The sequence below is a fragment of the Rhinolophus ferrumequinum genome, chromosome 12 (genome assembly GCF_004115265.2).
Source record: "Rhinolophus ferrumequinum isolate MPI-CBG mRhiFer1 chromosome 12, mRhiFer1_v1.p, whole genome shotgun sequence".
In the NCBI taxonomy this organism is placed as follows: domain Eukaryota; kingdom Metazoa; phylum Chordata; class Mammalia; order Chiroptera; family Rhinolophidae; genus Rhinolophus; species Rhinolophus ferrumequinum.
In genome coordinates this window covers 71,159,153-71,180,675 of record NC_046295.1, presented here as the reverse complement: position 1 = coordinate 71,180,675, position 21,523 = coordinate 71,159,153, and the positions used below count along the sequence as shown (strand labels likewise).

Here is a 21,523-nt window from a genome sequence, read left to right as displayed (position 1 = left end):
TCTGCAGTTGGGTTGCTTCCATATCTTGGCTATTGTGATTAATGTTGCTGTGAACAGTACAAATCTCGCTTCCAGACCCTGCTTTCCATCCAGAAGCTGGATCACATGGTAGTTCTAGTCTTAATTTTTCAAGGAACCTTTATACTGTTTTCCATAGCGGTTGCACTGTTTTCCCAACAGTATGGTGCTACCTTTTAACAGGACAGAAAGTAGTGAATGGGATATGTGAAATCAGAAGTGAAGTCGGAAGAACAGGTAAATTCCAGTAATGTGGAGATAAATTTCACTTAGCCAGAGTGTGTTTCCCTTAGATACGTTAGCTACCATCGCTTGCTTCTCTAAGACTATTACTTCAGGAGTAGAGGAGGGAGACAATTATTTATTTATTTATTATTGACCACTGGTCCCTGGGAATTTCTGAGATCACTTACTTCCTGTAGTGCCTTAGCAATGATTAGTGGAAGTTTGAAGGTTGTGTTTTGTATTGTTTGCAAACTTGAACGAGGTCTTTGACATCTCGGTGCTCCCAAATTCTCATTAAAAAGAAAAAAAAAGAAAAAATCAAGCCTCCCAACCTGTTCAGACCACTTCTGAGCATTTCAGTTTTCTTTTGAGTATCCTGTGTGTGTGTGTGTGTGTGTGTGTGTGTGTGTGTGTGTTAGGAGGGTGATGAGTTTCCTCTAATGTTGTGTACAAGAGCAGGAGTGAGCAGTGGATTTGGAAGAGGGGTTTCTTCTCTCTCTCATGCTCTTAGTTTTGAATTTGAAGTGTTACCCAACTGCTTAGTCATGATGATAAAGCAAAGAACTAAAATAGTGTTTATACTGTGTAAGTGTTTGAATAGTGAAGAGTGGCAGGAGAGTGGGAAGAATTTGTCAACATGTTTTGAAGAGTAAGAGGATTAGATAGGGAACACAAAGTAAGATAGCCCACTTCCAGTTCCAAAAGAAGAAAGTACTTCTTTTAAGTGTCCTTTGGAATAAGTCAGCTATTTTACTTGGCTCTTAACTCCAAATCTGTTAAACTTTTCGCACTTCAGACAGGTGTATTTTCCACCTTGCAGTGTTTATTTGTTCCGAAAGCAAACAGAGTTACTATCACTGTATACTACGCACACAGGTATCTGTGTGTTTGCAGAAGCATTACAACTGACACTGCCCAAATTCACGTTTTCCTGTGAGACTGCTGCAGGAGTTTATCAATAAATCCATCACCTCCAGTCTCCGCCCCAGTCCGTTCTTCATGCTGCTGCTAAGGGTAATCTAATCCCAGCTGGATGCCTTATGGCCACCTGACCTTGGGGAAATTAGTTCATTTCTCTGTGCCTCCATTCCCTTATTTTATCCCCTGTATCACCTGGTAGCCACCTTATAGGTTCCTTGAAGTTTTTCATGTTCATGCATGTAAAGCGCATAAAACAGTGCCTGTCGTGTAATCAGTAATTAAATACTAGTAGAAAGAGATACTGTTGGAATCATTATTATTGCTATTTTTGTTTTTGATTGTTTTTACTTCTGAAACCAACTCTGGCCACATCCTTACTCTGCTCAAGAATTTTCCGTATTTCCTTTTCTCTTAACAAACTTTTTGGGTGCATCAGAATTACTTTTGAAGCTTGTAAAAAATGCATTTCCCTGAGTTCCCCCACCAGAGATTTCTATTCTGTAGGTGTAGGATGCAATCCAGGAATCAGTGTTTTGCTGTTTTCCCCTGGTGATTTTGAAGCAGGTGGTACTTTTTTGGAGAGTTATGTAGGATGAGGTAGAAACTCCTTAGACAGGAATCCCGAGCCCCACTATACCTTTCTAATAGGTATTTCCTTCTGTTCCTTCCTGTCAGTCTTTGTTACAACCATGTAAGTAGATTTTCTCTCCATTTACTCTTCCTTGTATAGCCCATGAATTTCCCCAGGATGGTATGGAATAATTGTGTGATCAAATACATATTTGTTTCCAGTAATCCACAAACCATCTACTTAATAATATGTTGAAAAATTGTCTGGGGATGAATGGTAAACTATAATATGCGGGACCAACCTTACCTGTTTTGAAAATTAGGAAATGGTTCCTAGGTTACGTCACTGGGTGCCTTAGGATATTATTTTTAAATTGACCTTTCCTCTTGCTCTCTATGCACTTCTTTTCTCTGAATTAATTTTCCAGGCATTGCCATGAGCAAATACATAGTTCTAACCTTGAAGTGGCTCAGCTGTGGTCTGTAGACAGAAACACTGAGGCAAATCTAGCCCCAAACTCAGAAGCAAATGGCAGTACTTGACATTGAAGTTCTCTTCTTTTTCTTACCTTCTCTGTTCTATTGCTACAAAATTAAAGCATTAATGACTTGATTTAGGGTAATTCCTTTTAGTGCGTTCAGAAATCTCTGATGATCCCTTTTAGTTCTTAATTCTTGCAATCTAAAAGATTGCTTATCATAAAAAGGTAGGGTGGGGAAGGAAAAGGTCTTGTCGCAGGTATTTCCTTTGCTTGTCTTCTCTCATTCTTACACCTTCCTAAGTGAGATATTATTACTCCAGTTTTCTGAAGTTGGACATTCTGTATTTTAGAATAATAATAATAGCTAAAATGAATTGAACACATGCTAGGCATTATTTTATGGAAAGTCTTTACAAAGAGGGCATGCAATTTAAGAACATAGAGCTTAGAAACAATGGCTGCAGTATTGAAACCCGGGCCCCTGGACCTCATGGACCGATCTCTTTCTGTTGTGGCCTGGAGCCAGATTTTAAGTTGTTCAAATTCATTTTTCTGTATTTCCTTCCCTTCCCTTCTTCATCTCCCCTTACACTCAAGGATACTATGAAAAATGCTGTAAGTAAAACTCATATAAATCCAAAATTTGATAGAATAGATTTTTCTTTCAAGCCATAGAGGTAGTATTTGGTTAATTCCTTTAGTGCATTCTAAATTTAAAAGGAGCCTGACAGAATCAAATGCCCTTTCAAAAAGTAAACAATTAACTCTTGTTAGATGGCAAAATTAGTGTTTTTTTTTTTTTTTAAGCCTTGAAAAATACAAATGGTAAAATAGTGGCACAAAAAGAAAAATATTTTTGCCTAGGTTCAGGTAGCAGTTGGGCAGTTTAGCATAGTTCATATGCAGAATTTATAGAGATACTGGGTATATTAATTAGCAGTATTATTTTAGCTATGAGAATGCAGTTAAATAAAACAAACAGATCCCAAATATTAAATCATGAGCGTGTGTCTTTGGCTCTGAACAGTACATTAAGACTCACCAGCTAAACGTAAATGTGAGGTATTTTAAGTCTCCAACTGAGATTTTTCTATCTTGAGCAACTCTTTCTCCCCTACCCTACTGTTTGTTAATCATTCAACTCGATGTTACTTGCTTACAAAGAAAACAGATCGAACACCAGCCTCCATCCCCGCCCCCACCCCCCAAAAATCTGCATTTAACAATGCTAAGTGGAATTTCTTTTTCTTTTCTTGACTTTTTTTTTTTTTGCAATTTCTTTCCTTCCCTTCTTTTAAAGGAAGAAAGCTCTGTGGTTAAATGAAATGAGGAAGGGCATTGGAGTAAGATAAACCCAGGCTTTGAATGCTGTCTCAACCACGTAACTGTGGTCTTGGGCAAGTACCTAGCTCCTTTAAGTTCTAGTTTTCCTATTAATAAACAACCGTTGCAAGGTTGCTGTGAAGCTAACTGTTCATGCAAGTACAGTGTCTGACAAAAGCTAAGATATTGTAGGTAAATAGTAAGTGGTAATTGCTTTTACTATAATTAATAATAAGGCTGGCCCAGGGATTAAGACAAGTGGTTGTGTGAAATGGTTTGCTTTATTTTACTAACAAAGTATTATGGTTGAGGAAACTCAGGATGATACCTATTGTTAGCCAGGTGAACTATGACCTGCAAGGGAAGACCTCACTCCATGTAACTTAAAAATAGAAGCCTTATTCAGAAGAATCAAGGGAAAAACTATGAGAAATAAAAAGAGAGTTTATTAAAATGACTATATATCCCCCCAAAATCTGTTAATAAGTATTATTAACTAATACTAACTAGAAGAGATAATGGAAAAAAAGATCATAGTTTTAACCATTACCACTAATGATAAGAAATTTAGACATAATCTCAGCAAGATATGTATGAAACTCATATACATGTGCTTTTTAGTTATGAAATTTCACCAAGAGATATAAAAGAAGACTGAATAAATGAAGAAGCATACCAGTTCTTATAGATGGGAAAATTGAATATTGTAAAGCTACCAGTTCTTAATACCGTGTTTCCCCAAAAATAAAACCTAGCCAGACAATCAGCTCTAATGTGTCTTTTGGAACAAAAATTAATATAAGACTTGGTCTTATTTTACTATAAGACTGGGTCTATAGAATAGAATAGAATAGAATAGAATAGAATAGAATAGAATAGAATAGAACAGAATAGAATAGAATAGAATATATACCAGGTCTTATATTAATTTTTGCTCCAAAAGACGCATTGGAGCTTATGGTCCGGCTAGGTCTTATTTTCAGGGAAGCATGGTACATTAACTTTTAGAGTAAGTGGAATTGGGGAAATTACAATAAGATCGTTTTTGGAGGAAATGTGGCAACAGAGTTCAGATGGAAACATAAATCACTATGAATAACTAAAAGAAAATGTAAAGAGGAGTAATACATCAGTGAAACATGTTCTAAAACTGCAATTATTAAAACCTTTTTAAAAATTGTACTGGTACAAGAATGGATTTAATAAATCAGAAACAGATTCTGATGTGAAAAATATATTAATATATGATTTAAAAAGAACCGCAGTTTATTTAACAATTCTTCAGTTGAAGGACATTTAGGTTATTCCCAGCTTTTCGTGATTACGAATAAAAGTGTTGTAAACATGCACTAATACTTACGTGAGAACATAAGTTTTCATTTCTCTTGGGTAGATGCCCAGGAATGGAATAACTGGGCATACGTTAGGTGTAAATTTAACTTTAGAAGAAATTGCCAGACTGTATTCCTATCAGCAATTTATGTGAGTTCTAGTTGCCCAGAATCCTTGATAGTACTTGGTATTGTCAGTTTTTTAAAATTTAGCTATCCTATTAGGTGTGTAGTAGTATGTCTACATGGTTTAACTTGCATTTTCCTAATAAAAGACTTGAACATCTTTTCAGGTGTTTACTTGCCATACATACATTTTCTTTGGTGAAATGTGTGCTCAGACATTTTTAAACTGTGTTATTTTCTTATTGAGATTTGAGAGAGAGTTCTTTGTATATTCTTTATACAAGTTCTTTGACAGAAATCTGGTTTGCAGATAGTCTCCCAGTCAGTGGCTGTGTTTACGTTCTCTTACTAGTCTTTTCAAGAACAAATATTTTAATAAAGTCCAATTTATAAATTTTTATTTTCTTTTATAAAATTTATATCTAAAAGTTCTTTGCCTAACCCAAGGTCAATCAGATTTTCTCCTATTTTTTCTTCTAGAGGTGTTATAGTTTTACATTTTACATATGGGGCTACGATCTATTTTGAATTAATTTTCGTACAAGTTATGAGTTTAGGTCAAGGTTCAATTTTTTTGCATATGGACGTTCAACTGTTCTAACACTATTTATTGAAAAACATTATCCTTTCTCCATTGAATTGCCTTTGCGCCTTGTCAAAAATTAGTTGATGTTATTTGAGAGGGTCTATTCCTTTGCTCTCTGTTCTGATCCATTGACTTTGTGTCTATTCTTTCACCACTAGCACATTGTCTTGATTACTGTAGCTTTATAGTAAGTCTTGAAATCAGTTATGGAGAGTCCTCCAAAACTTTGTTCTTTTTTGGCTATTCAAGTTTCTTTATTTTTTCATATTTATTTTAGAGTCAGCTTGTGAATATTTACCAGAAAATCCTGCTGGGATTTTGATTGGGGTTCATTGAATCTATAGATCTAGTTGTTATGGTATGTGTCTCCATTTATTTGTCTTTTTGGTTTCTTTCATCAGTGTTTTGCAGTTTTTTTGTTTGTTTGTTTGTTTGTTTTAAAGATTTTATTGGGGAAGGGGATCAGGACTTTATTGGGGAACAGTGTGTACTTCCAGGACTTTTTTCCAAGTCAAGTTGTTGTCCTTTCAATCTTAGTTGTGGAGGGTGTTGTTCAGCTTCAAGTTGTTGTTCTTTCAGTTTTAGTTGAGGAGGGCGCATCTCAGCTCCAGGTCCAGTTGCCGTTGTTAGTTGCAGGGGGCACAGCCCACCATCCCTTGTGGGAGTCGAACCGGCAATCTCACGGTTGAGAGCCCACTGGCCCATGTGGGAATCGAACCGGCAGCCTTCAGAGTTAGGAGCATGGAGCTCTAACCACCTGAGCCACCGGTCTGGCCCCAGTGTTTTGTAGTTTTCAGCATAAAGATCATACACATGTTATGTTAACTTTATACCTCAGTATTTCATATCAATAGATGGCAAGACTCATCCACATTTTATAGATTGATATTCTAAACCTCAGAGCTTTTAGACTTATTGAAGGTCACAGAGCTGATTAATTAGCAGCACGATCTGGTTTTAAGGTGTCATCTGCCTAGTGTTTTTTTCCTACTCGTTTTCACAGGCAGAAGCTTCTCATGGTGAAAAGATGTGGACTTTGGAGTTACTCAGTTTGGGTTCCAGTCTATTCTCCAGTACTGTTTAGCTGTAATTTGTTTCATCTCTGACTCAGTTTCCTCATTCAAGGGTAACTACCTCACAGGTTTGTGGTGGACTAAAGGAGACGTAGTTACAAAGTTTCCAGTGTGATGTTTGATATACATGTAGGACACGCTCAATAACTTTGTTACTGTTATAGTAAAAGCTAGTTGTTACAACCCTTGTCTTCTTGTGTCATTAGTTAGATGGATTATCTGAATTGTGGAAAACCGACTGAGCCAGGGACAAGCACTAACAACATGGTCCTTCAGTGTGAGATGGAAAAATTTCTACAAAACCTGTGTCCCGTTATCCCCATTTTTTCATATGTCGACCATAAAGTAAAAGAAAGATTTTGCTATTGTGAATTTTGATTGGGAATTTTAATGGATATAGTTTTATTTTAAAAGGTAAAGTTTAAAGTTTTTCTTGAAAAGTGGTGGCTTTAAGACTTTCCACATTTCTATAAAGTCTGCTTTAACTCAAGAAACTCATCAGCTTTAATATTAAGTTTCCCAGCTTTGCAAAGATTTGTGACCCTGCCTTGGCATCGCATAAATGTGAAATGTAATTTGAGTATCAATGTTACGCTAGAGTAAGACCTTTTACAAAAATGAAACTCTGTGTTGATAATTCCTTTTCCCTAGAATGAGGCCTTTCCGAGATTCCTTTACTATAAACCTACCAAAATGAAATATGGGCCTAATAAAAAGTCCATTTTGAAATAAATACACCATACACTTAGGGAAACAGGCCTATAGTCAACTCAATATAATTCATTGTTATTTTCTGTTCTTTTAATGTATAGGCAGAGGTTTGAAGTAAGTATTGCTACTCTTGATTCTGACAGTTATTTTTCCTTTTTCAATTTTAAAATCAGGAAAAATATTATTTTTGTAGATGCTATGCTAAGTTTGTGAAAAAGGGTGAAGTTCTATGTTGGATAGACAGAATAGATTCAATGGTCTTATACTTAGATACATTTTACTGGTCTTAGTTTAAATAGAGGAGGGTTTTTAATAATGCATCTTGAAGGGAAATAAACAATTATATGAAAAAAGAGGGGATGGGAACCCCATACATCTTTATCTTTCACTTTTTTCTCTTTTCCCTCATTCTGCACAGAAGTAATTACAGCCCAACTTAAGTCGGAGCCAAAGGGAAAAGAAAAGATTCTACTTCTTTTAGTTAAATAACATTTTAAATCCTAAAATGTTTCATACTCCTTATGCAATAACCAGCTAAAGCATTAATCAATTTTTGCTATCTTAACTGTAACATTAAAAAGACTAACATTGAGAAAGACTAAGTTATCAGTTGGGTCTTATGCTGACTTCAATCTAGTAAAGGAGTTGTTTGTGGCACACCAAGTCTTCCCTCTGGCAAAATTTAAGAATCTAGTATGGTAAAACCTCATTGCTTTTTTAAAAAAGTTTTTGTTTGTTTTTAAATTTACATCCAGTAAAATTACTCATTTGGTATTCAGTTCTATTAGTTTTGACAAATGCACAATCAAGACACAGAACAATTTCATTACCCCCCAAATTCCCTTGTGCTTTTCCTTTGTAGTTACCCCCAGGTCCCCGCAAAGCTCTGATCTGTTCTCTGCTCTTGTAGTTTTTTTGCCTTCTCCAGAATATAAAGTGGAACCATACAATAGGTAGCTTTTTGAGTCTGGCTTCTTTCATTAAACATAACGCCTTTGAGATCCATCCATATTCTTGCATGTCAGTGGTTCATTCCTTCTTAATGCTGAGTGGTATTCCATTGTAAGAATGTACCATGGTGTTTCCAATTTACTAGTTGAAGGACGTTTGGGTTGTTTCCAGACTTGGGTATTAGGAAGGTAGCTACCATAAACATTTGTATACAAGTTTTTGTGTGAACATAGGTTTTTATTTTTCTTGGATAAATACCTAAGAATGGAATTGCTGGGTCATATGGTAAAGTATATTTGACTTTATAAGAAACTGTCAAACTGTTTTTCAAAGTGTCTGTACTATGTTGTATTTATACTAGTAATTTTTGACAGTTCAATTGTTCTGCATCCTTGTGAGCACTTGCTATTATCAGATTTTTTGTTTATTTAACTTTAGCCATTCTAATAGGGAGGTACTGATTGCCTCTTAATGTGCAATTTGCTCTTTGATTTCCATTCAGTGGATGTTGTTATAATGGTTGCACTGTGTGTAGAGAGACTAGAACTATATCTATCGACTTTTGCAAGTTAAACCGTAGTTTAACACTCTAATAACTGATATCCATTTTGCACTTAGAATTTGAATAAACAAATAAATATTTTTCAGCACTCTAGATATATGCTCACCAAGTGGTCATGTTCTTCTAATAAAGATACTAAAGTATGTATCCAAATATTAAAAATAATATTTATTGTTATATTGTATACCTACTTTACATTGTATTTTTTATCTCATTTAATTTTCAAACAATAGACCACAATTAATAGAGAGAGAAAAAAGAAGAAGGAAAGGGAGAACATATAGGGTTAGGAAGTTATCCCCTGGATAGTTGGGAAGATGTGTTTTCCTTTGGCTTTAGGGTACAATGCAGGAAATGGTAACAATTGTTCCAGAATGATGGGTAATATAACATGGCTCCTGTCTTAGGACCTCAGTCCATAAAGCTCCCCAAATATTTTATATTCTGGAATCAGTTTATTACTATTTAATAATAAGCCTACGAAACTCAGTTTCTCTGTAATTATAGAGGACCTCCTGATATTGACTCACAAAGTAATTATGTTTTCCTGCTGAAGGTACTAAACTGTAGTATGCAAATAGAAATGTAATTTCCAGGCATTTTAAAATCCTGGGCATAAATCTTTCCCCTATTTTAAGGAATATTTGTAAAAATTTGAAAACTGATGGTACTTTAGAGAAACACCTTTTACAGATACTAGGTAACTTAAGAACAAAAAGTACACCTTACAATGGTTTGTTTATAGCTTATATTGATGATGTTTTTAAAATTTTTCAGATAAGCTTAAACTTACTAATGAATTTTTAATATTTTAAATTTGGTAATAAGATTGAGTACTGAGCCTTAACACATTTTTAAATACATATTTTCTAGTTTTTGCTACTTTGAGATTGAACAGAAGATACTATCAATATTACGGCACATTTTGTATGTCTTCTGAATATGGAGAAAAATGAAAAGTTTTGGAATAGCCTGGAGCAGTTTTTTTATTCTTTCAATATCTGAAGATATTGAAAAGCAAGAGTGAAATCATTGTTGAAGGAATGAAAAAGAGGCAGAAATTGAGTTTTGCAAATGTGTTTCCCCAGTTTTGCAAGAGGCTATAGAAAGAATTTCAGCCTATATTCCTGAACCAGATTCTTGTGAGTACTGTTAGTTATACTTACAAATATTTTTCCAGTATTTATGCAATACTTGTTTTGTAATCATTTTAGTTCAGCAATAATGCTGTTATCACTTATCATTTCTTTGTTCTATGAGATTTGCATCATGAATTGATGGAGGATACATTTTTTACTTTCTTATTCAAATCTTGTATTTGCTGCTTTTATAGTTCTTTTTTATCTGCAAAAAGCTAACTCGCTCTTGTACCAAACTGTTTGAGTCTCCAGACATCAGTTAACTGCAGCACTCAGAGAGGACTTCAGAAAGAGGTACAGAGAGATAGATGACACGCTAATTAGGACATATAATCACAATTAATATTTTTCTAAAAACTCTCATCAAAGTCGCTACAGATATCAACACACAATTAAAATTGGCTGGAAGATATAATGGGCTTTTTACTGAGCAGGGACATGAAGTGTTAAAAGTGGGATGCAGAGAGAAGCCTACCAGGTGTGTGAAAGGCCCAGAAAAGGTCTTTGGTAAGTTCAAGGAGATCATCTCTTACCAGGACAGGAGTTTGTGCACAAAGCGGGAGGGAGAGTGGGTTTAAGGGACTCCAAGTGCTGACAATTTTCATCTCTCGGCCCTTGGGAGGGGATGCTTGAAAAGTGCTGTGTTTGATTTAAAGGCAATGATTGCTTTGGATACTTTTACATCAAAATCATCCCATAAGCTCAAGGTCTGTTGTCTTTTCTTTGGGCCGTTATAGTTCTACTTTCAAACAGTTCGGTAGATTTCAGTTTCTTATTCTTCTTCAGGGTCTAAATCACTATATTTCATTGTTCTTTGGAAGCCAAACAAAAAGAAATAACATTGCCAAAGATTGCAGTCTCTCTGCTAGCGTTTGTTACTCTTGTCTAATTATTTCTCTCTAGAGTTTTCCTAAGAATTATAGGGCATTGAAAGGAAACCTGCTACTGAAATGATGGAGAGTTTATCCCATAGTTACTCTTAGGCGGCCAACATGAGCTTTTTGGCACTTCATTCCGACTTGTCTGATTCGCTTTTTGCGTCCTCTTCATATTGTTTCATTCTCATTAATATCCATTAGTCATGTCGCAGGCTCTTTTGTGCTGCTCTGGTGTCTGTGATTTCACCTCATTACAAAAATCAGCGCTTCATCTCTTGTCTTTGGCTGTAGGTCCTTGGCACTGCTTCTATCTACTGAAATTTCCTTTCTTCTTTTTCATTTTGCCAGCCTCCTAGTCAGTTGCATTGTTTCTGCATTAACTCCCATCTGGTTCCATATGAATATCAAGAACTGTGAAGGCTCTTAGATTTTGCTCTACTTATGAGCTAGCATGTTATCCTGACGCAACTTGATGGATGGTCACGGTGCTCTACGTTTATTACTGGTGCTCCTAATAGTCACTTAACTTGAGTTCATTTCGTTCGAGGTCAGTCGAACGACCTGGGATCGGGCTTTGAATCTGAGCTCCACACAGGACAGATGCACGCATGCCCTGGCACTTAGTCCCTTCACTTCAGCTTCCCTTCCCTTGGTTAGTTTGGAGAGGAATGTGAACATGATCGTGTATTTTTTTTTTTTAAGATTTTTTTTTTTCTATTGGGGAAGGGGAACAGGACTTTATTGGGGAACAGTGTGTACTTCCAGGACTTTTTTCCAAGTCAAGTTGTTGTCCTTTCGATCTTAGTTGTGGAGCGTGCCGTTCAGCTTCAAGTTGTTGTCCTTTCAGTCTTAGTTGTGGAGGGCGCAGCTCAGCTCCAGGTCCAGTTGCCGTTGCTAGTTGCTAGTTGCATGGGGCACAGCCCACCATCCCTTGCAGGAGTCAAACCCAGTAACCTTGTGGTTGAGAGGACGCACTCCAACCAACTGAGCCAGCTGGGAGCTCAGCGGCAGCTCAGCTCAAGGTGCCATGTTCAATCTTAGTTGCAGGGGGCACGGCCCACCATCCCTTGCGGGACTCAAGGAATTAAACTGGCAACCTTGTGGTTGAGAGCCCACTGGCCCATGTGGGAATCGAACCGGCAGCCTTCGGAGTTAGGAGCACGGAGCTCTAACTGCTTGAGCCACCGGGCTGGCCCCATGATCGTGTATTTTTGTCTTGACACTTCAGCCCGCTCCCTGGCATTAGGATGGTCTGTCTTGCTGAAATAGTTGCCATTCACCTAAGCTACTTTAAGGTGATTAGTAATCCATAATTACTCTTTTTCATCCTCTCAGAAACCACCTCCTAAATAAACCCTTCTGTTTTTGTCACTGTATTCGTGGGCACCCATAGTGGTAAGGTATGGAGCCCTGCATGTGTGGGATACCCTCTTATTCTCTACTGAGATGGCCCACAACTTGGATTTCTGGATGTCAGGACAGTCTGTTTCCCAGACATTTTCTAAAACTGCCATGGTGATAAATCCAACCCCAGGCTCTCAGACCTTATCCACAGGGTATAACGAAGCTGTGGCCCATGAATCTGACATCTGAATTGTGTTTGTGTTATTTTATTAGGTATCTCTTTCTTCCAGCGATCATAGTAATTATTGCAATACTCCTAACCCCTTCCAGCTTACGTGTGGGGGCTCAGTGTTGTTATACGTACCATACTACCTATGTCCTTTTTGCATACAAGAAAAGGAAGGCAGAAGATTAGCTAACTTGCCTAAGGTCATAAAGTTGGTAAGTGAGAGCTGGCGGTAAACCTGTCTGCTCTACAGTCCATGCCCATAACCACTTCACTTTACTGCCTCTTCAAATGATTGTCCGATGAGAGTTGTAAGTCGTAGATGTTACAGATTCACACTAGAGGCAATAGAGTCAGGGTTGATGGAGGAGTAAATTGCAGCTGAGTCTTGACATAGGGGATAGGTTTGAATATGTGAGACGAAAGAGCGAGGCATTCCAAGAGGAACAGAGATGGGACTAGAAAGAATATGTTCAGGGGATAATGAAGAGATCGAACTGGCTCTATAGAAATAATAACTAATGAACTTGGTTAGTACTGAAGGTTTATCTATTAGAACTTTACTGGAAAAAAACAAAACCTTAGTTTTCGTCTCAGAACTCTTAGACTAATTGGGTCCTTAAAAAAATATACTAATCTTATCTCATTCATCAGGAACACTAATTCAGGTTTCAGATGAGAGTGCATTAGTAAGAAAATAATAGAATAAAATTCTCAGTCTTTGTTCTAGAGTTTCTTAATCTGTTTTTTTTTTTTTTTTTGAGCTAGTTCTGCCCACACCAGTGTAATTTGGTTAGGTAACTTGTGATGAAATTGGTCTAACAGGAGGAATTGGATGTATGTTGAAATTATGCCAGATTTTGGAAGAAAAATGTTATTTTAAGCATTCTGGTCATTTTTGGTGGAGTAAGGTCTTGCCATGAAGTTGTCATTGGCAAGTTTACAGACCACTAAACACGGCTTCCTTATTTATAAAAACCACACACACACACACACACACACACACTAGAAGAAATGTGAATACATGTCACTCTGTCAAAGAAATGTCATGCTTACATAGCCTAATAAAAATGAGAATACTGATTGAGATGGGAAGCTGATTCCTTTCCTAAGTTTGGGGCTGAGGAAATCTGAACTCTCCTCTAGGTTTTGTAACTAACTCACCGCTCAAACTTGAAACATATATAAAACAATCACTCTCCCATATAGATTCATTCATTTGGTATATTCACAAATTAGATGTGTGAAGAGCAGGGAGATAAGCTAACGCCAAAGGTTAGGAGCTGAAGAAATGTGGGAGGCATAGGTTTGGTATAGGGTTGACCAAATGGAATATCTTTGTGGATTCCTTTGTTTTGACTTGTGTGGATAAGCAGCTTGTGATGACATAAAGAATTTTAAGGTTGATTTCCTTTTCTAGAATAGAGAAACAAACTCCTTTATAACTTTCTGTTCAAGTCTCTGGATTTGCAATTACCTAGTAACACTTTAAAAATCATCAAAATTACATTAAAGATTTTTTTTCCAAGCTAAACTTTTATCAGTATAATGCTATTTTATATAGTGCATTATCTATTCAGAAGTATAATTTGTACTATAGATTTCTCTGGGCTTTTTAAACCTAGATTCATAGCTATTTTGGAATGGTTTTCTTTTACCTGCAGTTGATTTTAACTATAAGTTTTTGCACATGTTTCCAAAGTCCAATGTTGATACTGTGTCAAACTGTGTTGAAAATAATTTTTTTCTGATAAAATGAGTATAAACAATAGCAAAAACCAAATCCTAACTGACCTTTAAATGTATATGCATTAAAAGGCTAAAGCCAAGGACTTCTAAATATTTTCATCCAAAGAACTGTTTGAAATGTATCTAAAGAAAATGTTTATTTTCTAAATCTTTTAATTTGGGAAAGAGATTCAAATCTGGGACAGATTCAAATTGTGGTTGGTTTTCACTCAACTGATCAGGATGACCCTGTAAACTTTCTCATCTGGGGTTTATCCCATCACTTTCTTTCTTTTTTTTTTTTTTAATTTATTGGGGTGACAATTGTTAGTAAAATTACATAGATTTCAGGTGTGCAATTCTGTATTACATCATCCATAAATCACACCGTGTGTTCACCACCCAGAGTCAGCTCCCCTTCCATCACCATACATTTGATCCCCCTCACCCTCATCCCCCACCCCCCAACCCCCTTACCCTCTGGTAACCACCAAATTACGTTCCCCAGATTAATTTTCAAACCCGTGGCCATCCTGTGGTCACCAAAAGTTTCAATTCTCCATTAATTTCTTCCCCGAGAAGAACACCCTGGCTTACGGTTCCAGCGTAGCACAATCTTGTCTGACCTACATCAATGGTCACACTTAGCCATCTGAGCCTGGGGCTTTTGCAGCTATCCAGTGGGATTATTTATTATTTAACATGTCATTTCCAGCGTGTGCTCTCAGTGCCATGTAGATAAGCATAGGTCCTGCCTTTGGAGATTTGCAATCCAGAAACACAAATAATACACAGAGCCACCCACACATTGGAGTGTAGTGTCAAAGAACTAGAAATGAAGAGTACTGGAGAGGAGACTGAGGATGTTAGTTTGATCATTACAAATGGTACATAGTTTATGTACTTTACTGTATATATTTGCCAATGTAAATAAACTAAATGGCATAGAAAGTGGATTTGAACTAGAATTAATTTTATTCATCCTTACTAAGTTGTCATGAACATTTATTAAGAAAAACAGAGTTCATTTTATTAAGAAAGCATTAAATCTTAGTGAATGTCTGTTTCCTTCTTTCCTTTGCAGAATTCGTCTGTAACTGCTCTGTGGTTGGAAGCCTGGATGTGAATCGCTGCAACCAGACCACAGGGCAGTGTGAGTGTCAGCCAGGCTATCAGGGGCTTCACTGCGACACCTGCAAAGAGGGCTTTTATGTGAACCGCACTTCCGGGCTCTGTGGGCCCTGTGACTGCAGCCCACACGGAGCCCTCAGCACGCTCTGCAGCAGGTAAGCTGCCTGCCCACGGTGGAGGCGACCCGGCTGGGTAAACACTGATGGGGAAGGGCCGCAGACTTCCCAGATAGTTCATACGCTTCTGTTCCCTCATTTTGTATATCGTATTTAATGTCAAGATTACAAAGCTTCTGATTTATAGATTTAGTTTTTCAGAAGCGCCTGAGTCACCAATTTTGCTTTGTGATAGGTTCTCAAAATTTCATAGAAAAAATTATTGAGAAAGCAGCCTGCTTTCTGGAAGCAATACATTCCAGGCATTTCCAGTGGAAATGTTCCCGTTATGTTTATTAGCATACCACTGGAGTTTCAGGAAACATACTCTTTGGTTTATTTTTCTCTTATCAAAATTCTAGAACTGTTTCTTTGCATACCTAAAGCTTAAACTGCTAATGTGTTAATTTCTTTCACTTGTGGGGAAAAGGACTGGTTTCACTCTATATACTAGCACAGTTTTGGGGCCCAAAACTGGATTAAGCAGGAATTGTCTGAAAATTACTGTTATAACAGTATGTTAGTTGGAGGTGATTTAATCTAATAGAACAGCATCCCAGAGCCTAAGGATTTGCCTTCTACTCTACTGAAAGTAATTATTCTTTGACCTTGTATGAGAAACGTAGCTTTTTGTGGATTCCAAGTCAAAAAGCTGAAGAGATGTTATTATGTAAAGGAAAGAACACGGGCTTTAGAATCAATCTAACCTGGATGTGGATCCAAGAACTGCTACCACTTAGGAGCTTTGTGTTTTGAGCAAGTTATTTCATTTCTCTGATCCTCAGTTTCTTCTCAAGGTTGTTGTGAAGGTTAAATAAGTAGAATGTATGTAAATACATAGCACACATCACTGAATAAATTCTGGTTTGTTTTAATTTCAAGGGAATATTGTTAGCTTAATGAGGGAATATTTGTAACAAAAAGTTTAGCTCCTTGGCAGAAAGGCTTCTTTATACTTAGCTATAGATATTTTGTATCTCTTTATAAATCATAGTGTGCTATTATACAATATAGTATCCAATTGTACTTCCATTAAAAATATAGAAGTGAACTTGGTTAAGAAGTTTATCATTTCAAGTGCAACAGTAATACATTTATGATGCTTGGTTTGTTAATTAGTTATTTGTCCTCATTCTCACAATAACTACTTTTACGTAGGTTATTATATCACAAAGGTTGTAAATGGCAGAGAAAGAATTCCAAATTAGGTCTTCCAATTCTAAGTCCAGGGTCCTTACTACCCTGCTATATGGCTTTTATAATGAGAAAACTGATAAGCTCTGTCATTTGAGGTTGAGAATATTGTAGTTGCTTCCCATTGCTCCCTTTACTCCACAAAAACATGCCTGCACAAGTTATATTCAGAAGGTTCACTTTTCTTAATATTTTAAAAGATGAGATTTGTTTATTCTAGTATCTCATGGCATGTCCACTACTTCTTTTAGGATAAGATTCTGCAAACATAATTTGTCTTGAGTACTTTTGGAGAGAGAGGAAAAGTGCTTACTTCTAGACCAAAGTACCTTATCGGAGGAGAAAGAAATAAGGAGAGAATTGAGAGAGAGTTTTAGAAGCAGGAGAAGAGGGAAAAAATAATACTAATATTTATATAACATCTTACTGTTTTTATAGTTCTTTTTCAAATTATTTTTGATTTATCTTTTTCCTGACAGTGTCATTAAGTGACATAAGCTAAAACACCCTTCAAAAATAGGTAGTAATTTTAAAGCAGTAGAAAAGTGTGTAATTCAAAGGTCCAGGGCAGGGTCTGTAAACTCCAGCCCATGAACTAAATCCAGCCTACTGCCTGTTTGTGTAAGTGAAGTGTCACCAGAACACAGATGCACCTGCTTGTTTCCCCGGGATCTATGGCTGCTTTTGTGCTGCAGTGACAGAGCTGACTACAGTGTTGACAGAAGCCTGTAAGCCTAGAATATTTACTATCTGGATCTTTAAGAGTAAGTTTGCCAACTCCTGGTTTAGAGTTCCCATCCTGGTGGGTATTGCCAGGTAACGATATAGCTTTGGACAAGTCACTTTACTTCTTTTAAGCATCTTGTCTCTCTCCTGTATAGAGTTGTTTTATCTTAAGGATCAGCAAGCTAGCACATGTGTAAAGTTTTACAATCTTACTTGCTAGGCAGACAATGACAATAACAATGGGAACCGTTTACTGAGCATGTGCTATATGCCAGGGCACTGGGCTAAATGCTTTATGTGCCTTTTCTCCTTTCATCTTCACACAACTCACCCGAGGAGACCACTATTACTTTACCACTTTGGATATGAGAATTTTGATGTATAAGGGTATAGTTGACTTGCCAAGTTCTCACACTTGAGCTGACATTCAATCCAGTTGCACAAATGTAATGAGAAAGTGTTTGTTCCGTGAAGCAGAATACTTCACAATTAATGTTTTTCCTAGTAGAAAACCTCTTGGCAGTTAACAAATATCCTAGAATGTATTTAGCTCTCCATTCATTGTGTTTTGGCTAATAATCATATACAAAAAAAAAATTGTATTTATGGCCCAGAAACTCAAAAAAGCCATATACAACATTTAAAAAAATAATATGTGGGACGTCCTGTGTTAAATTCCCAGTATAATTGGTAGAATGTCAGAATCACATGTGGACAGTTTGTCCAGTGTGCTACACGCCAGCAAAGCTGATGAGCGGTGTGTTACTGCCTGTGAAGCAACTGTTAACCATGGATTGTTTCGGATCAGGAAGGGAAGCTTTAGGTATTTTATATTCTACATTGGAATTTGTTGCTTATATAGAGGTGCTTTACTGTGCTTTAGTTACACTGTAGGAAGTTGGTTTAGTGGTTTTGGGTTGATACGTAATGAATCGTAATTTTTCCATTTAAAATACTAGAAAATAGGTTCTGTGTTAGTATTTCATACAGAATATTCTGATTTTCAGTAATGAATGATTGATGGTAAGCATGAGCATGGTTCTATTATCCTTAGTAGATCCCCGTTTTTAATGAGTAACACATGACTTTATATTATCTGCACGCTGTCAAACTGTGTTGATTTCTCCTGTCGTTATCTTTTCATTGAAGTCTGTGAGAACGTTATTTCCCCTTCAGCCCTTGCAGGTGGTGGCTGTTTTCTCTCCCACTCCTCTTAGTCTGGATCTAGAGTTGGAATGTATATCTTCCTTGTTCCTCATTGCCATTCCCAGAGTGCTCTCCCTTTTTGCTTCCTAAAAACCCCTCCTCTGAAGCTCATAGCGATAGACTATGTCAGTACGCGTCCTTGTGGCTGTTCCCCCTCCTGGGCACTACCCCGTATTTTTCACATGACTCACTGTTGCCAGTCTGATACTACATGTGTCATAATTGTGGATGATTTCAGTAGTATCTATAGACAATCCTACCGTGTTTCCCCGAAAATAAGACCTAGCCGGACCATCAGCTCTAATGCGTCTTGTGGAGCAAAAATTAATATAAGACCTGGTATTATATTATATTATATTATATTATACTCGGTATTATATTATACCCAGTATTATATTATATTATATATTATATTTTAATATAAGACCGGGTCTTATATTAATGTTTGCACCAAAAGACACATTAGAGCTGATGGTCTGGCTAGGTCTTATTTTCAGGGAAACATGGTAACAGTGCTTTGGCCTTTCAGTTTCTTGACTTCTCTTCCAAAAAGCTTTCCTCCATGCTCTATTTCTTGATTGTCTCTAGCCCCAAGGATAGCATATTGAATTTTTAAAGATAATTCCATACTTCTTTTCTATGAGTTACTACAGAGTAATGTTTAATTAAAAATTTTTTTAACAATATGATTTCAGAATGTCAGGCAATTTGTCAGAACAAGCAATATATCACAAAAGTCACTTAAAGGAAGTCTTTAGAAGGAAGGCATGGGACCTCTAAATCCAGCTCTAAGCACCACATTTCTTACTACCAGGAAGGAAGTTAAGTTGACCCGAGGCTAGAGAACAGAAATGGGAAATTGCAGAACGATGTGCTTTGGCAAGAACATATGGTGAACTATGAGGAAACACCTCTATGTTCTGCTCTGCTATAAATTATATGTAAGTGAGTTAGGGGAAAAAGGAAATTGTAGGCAAGTAGTGTGCTATGTAGTAGAAAGAAAATGGAATCTGAAATTAGTAGACTTTGATTCCGTTCTTGGTTTAGTCACTTACTAACTGTACAGCCTTGATTAAGATGTTTGACCTTTCAGAGCCTCAGTGTTTTCATCTGTAAAATAGGATTAATGTATGTAACAGAAAGGATTTTTTGTGAGAATAGTGTGTGTGTGTGTGTGTGTGTGTGTGTGTGTGTGTACCTGCGTACATCGTGACTGGCATATCGATTCAGCTCTGTAACTCCTTAGGAGTTGAATCTGTTTTTAAAAAAGTGAGGACTAGAATTGGTGACTCACACAGGAGGAGGATGAAGTTAACCAGGCTTGGCTGTGAGTAGGGATTGGGGTATTTGTTTCTGTTGGTTCGATGAAGAAGAAATTCTTCATTCCAACAGGAAAAAAAAGCATTTAGGTGAAGAAACCTATTAGACCTTTTAAAATTGTATATTCTATGTTTTAGAATAACAGTGATAATAATAGCTAAAATTAGACACATGCTAGGCACTATCCTAGGCCCTTTGCAGGTAGTAATGCATTTAATCCTTACAGCAAAATATCTGGTCGGCATCACCATCATCACCATCATCATCATTTGCACAGGAAAAAAATTGCAAGTTAGGTAATTTGCCAAACTTACAAGGTAATAGCCAGTAAGTGAAAGAGTTGGGATGAAGACTTTGCAATCTGGATCAAGACTCTGTTTTCCTATCCACTATGCTGGTACAGCCTTTCTCAAAATCGCAGATACTGAGCAAAGTGAGTGCATATTTTAAGGAACTTTGATGCTGTGGTGCAGACTATTTGATATTTTATACGAATGTTTTCTGGTTGTGCTCTGGTAATCAGACCCGACTCCAGTATGATGTAGCTCATGCTGTCTAAATAACCTCTCGGTAAGGACCAATCCATTTCAGCTTAGTAGAAACTGAGAACATAGAGGACCAGCCCTTCGGTGAATAATTATCAATTACAATATCTATTATATTGTCATCCCTTTGTGTTCAATCTGTTTTGATAAAAAGAAATTAAGGGATAGAATCACGAAAGAGGAGTAAAAACTTTGGAGTGAAAACAATATTGCTTTTGTTCTTGTCAAGAAAGTATAACCTATGCAAGATGAAAGGACACAGAACTACTAAAAGCCAATACACAACAGTTTATAAATATATGCTAAATTTCTAAGTAGAGTAGTTTATAGTGGGAAAAGAACAGGGATAAGCTGATGTAATAAGGAACAGCTTTCCAGAGAAGGTGCGGCGTAAGATGTATCTTCCAAGTTATGATTGGGGAAGTTAGAGAGATAAGAAGAAGACCTTATCAGGAGGAGAAAGCCATGTGAATTCAAGTGAATTTTATAAGATTGTACAATAAGGTGAAAAATCTGCTCTCCTAACACCTACTCAAATTCTCTGCTGTTTGACCTCCTTGTTCTCTTTTTAAAAATAAATAAAAGTAGAAAAGCGGACTCAATTCTGTCCTGATTCTCTCGTACATCTAATGCCCATGGAACAAACAGCTGGCTTTTTAAAAATTCATTTCCCTGTTCTTTCTGCCCATATATTTCAGTGGGAGTTGTCCCAGAGAGCGTAGAATTTGGCTACAGGAGACAGATGTGGGTTGTGCAATGTCTTTGTGTGCAAACACAGAGTCCTTTATGTACTGACAGATGGCCACCCCCTCACATCGCCATTGGTGTTCCAACCTGTTTAATTGGGAAGGAGCTGGTTTGCAGTATCTTGACTTTTCGTTTTTGCTTTTGGGATGCATTTCGAATGTTTCCCTGACTTACATTTGGACATATGTTTAATAAATGAATGGAGAAATCACATAGCATTTTATCATGAACAGCAGTATGCCTAGTGAGAGACTGGATCTCTTAATACAGCCCTTAAAATATTGTCAGGACTGACTTCGTATGTA

General features: G+C 36.9%; 1 protein-coding gene across 1 annotated transcript in view; it reads left to right on the top strand.

Annotated features, from left to right (window-relative positions):
* Positions 1 to 21,523, top strand: part of MEGF9 (multiple EGF like domains 9) — an 83,865-nt gene that overhangs the window by 25,716 nt on the left and 36,626 nt on the right. The window contains exon 2 of the mRNA XM_033122712.1: positions 15,279 to 15,480. Within this exon, the coding sequence (XP_032978603.1) occupies positions 15,279 to 15,480 (202 nt within the window). The remainder of the gene's footprint in view (positions 1 to 15,278; positions 15,481 to 21,523) is intronic.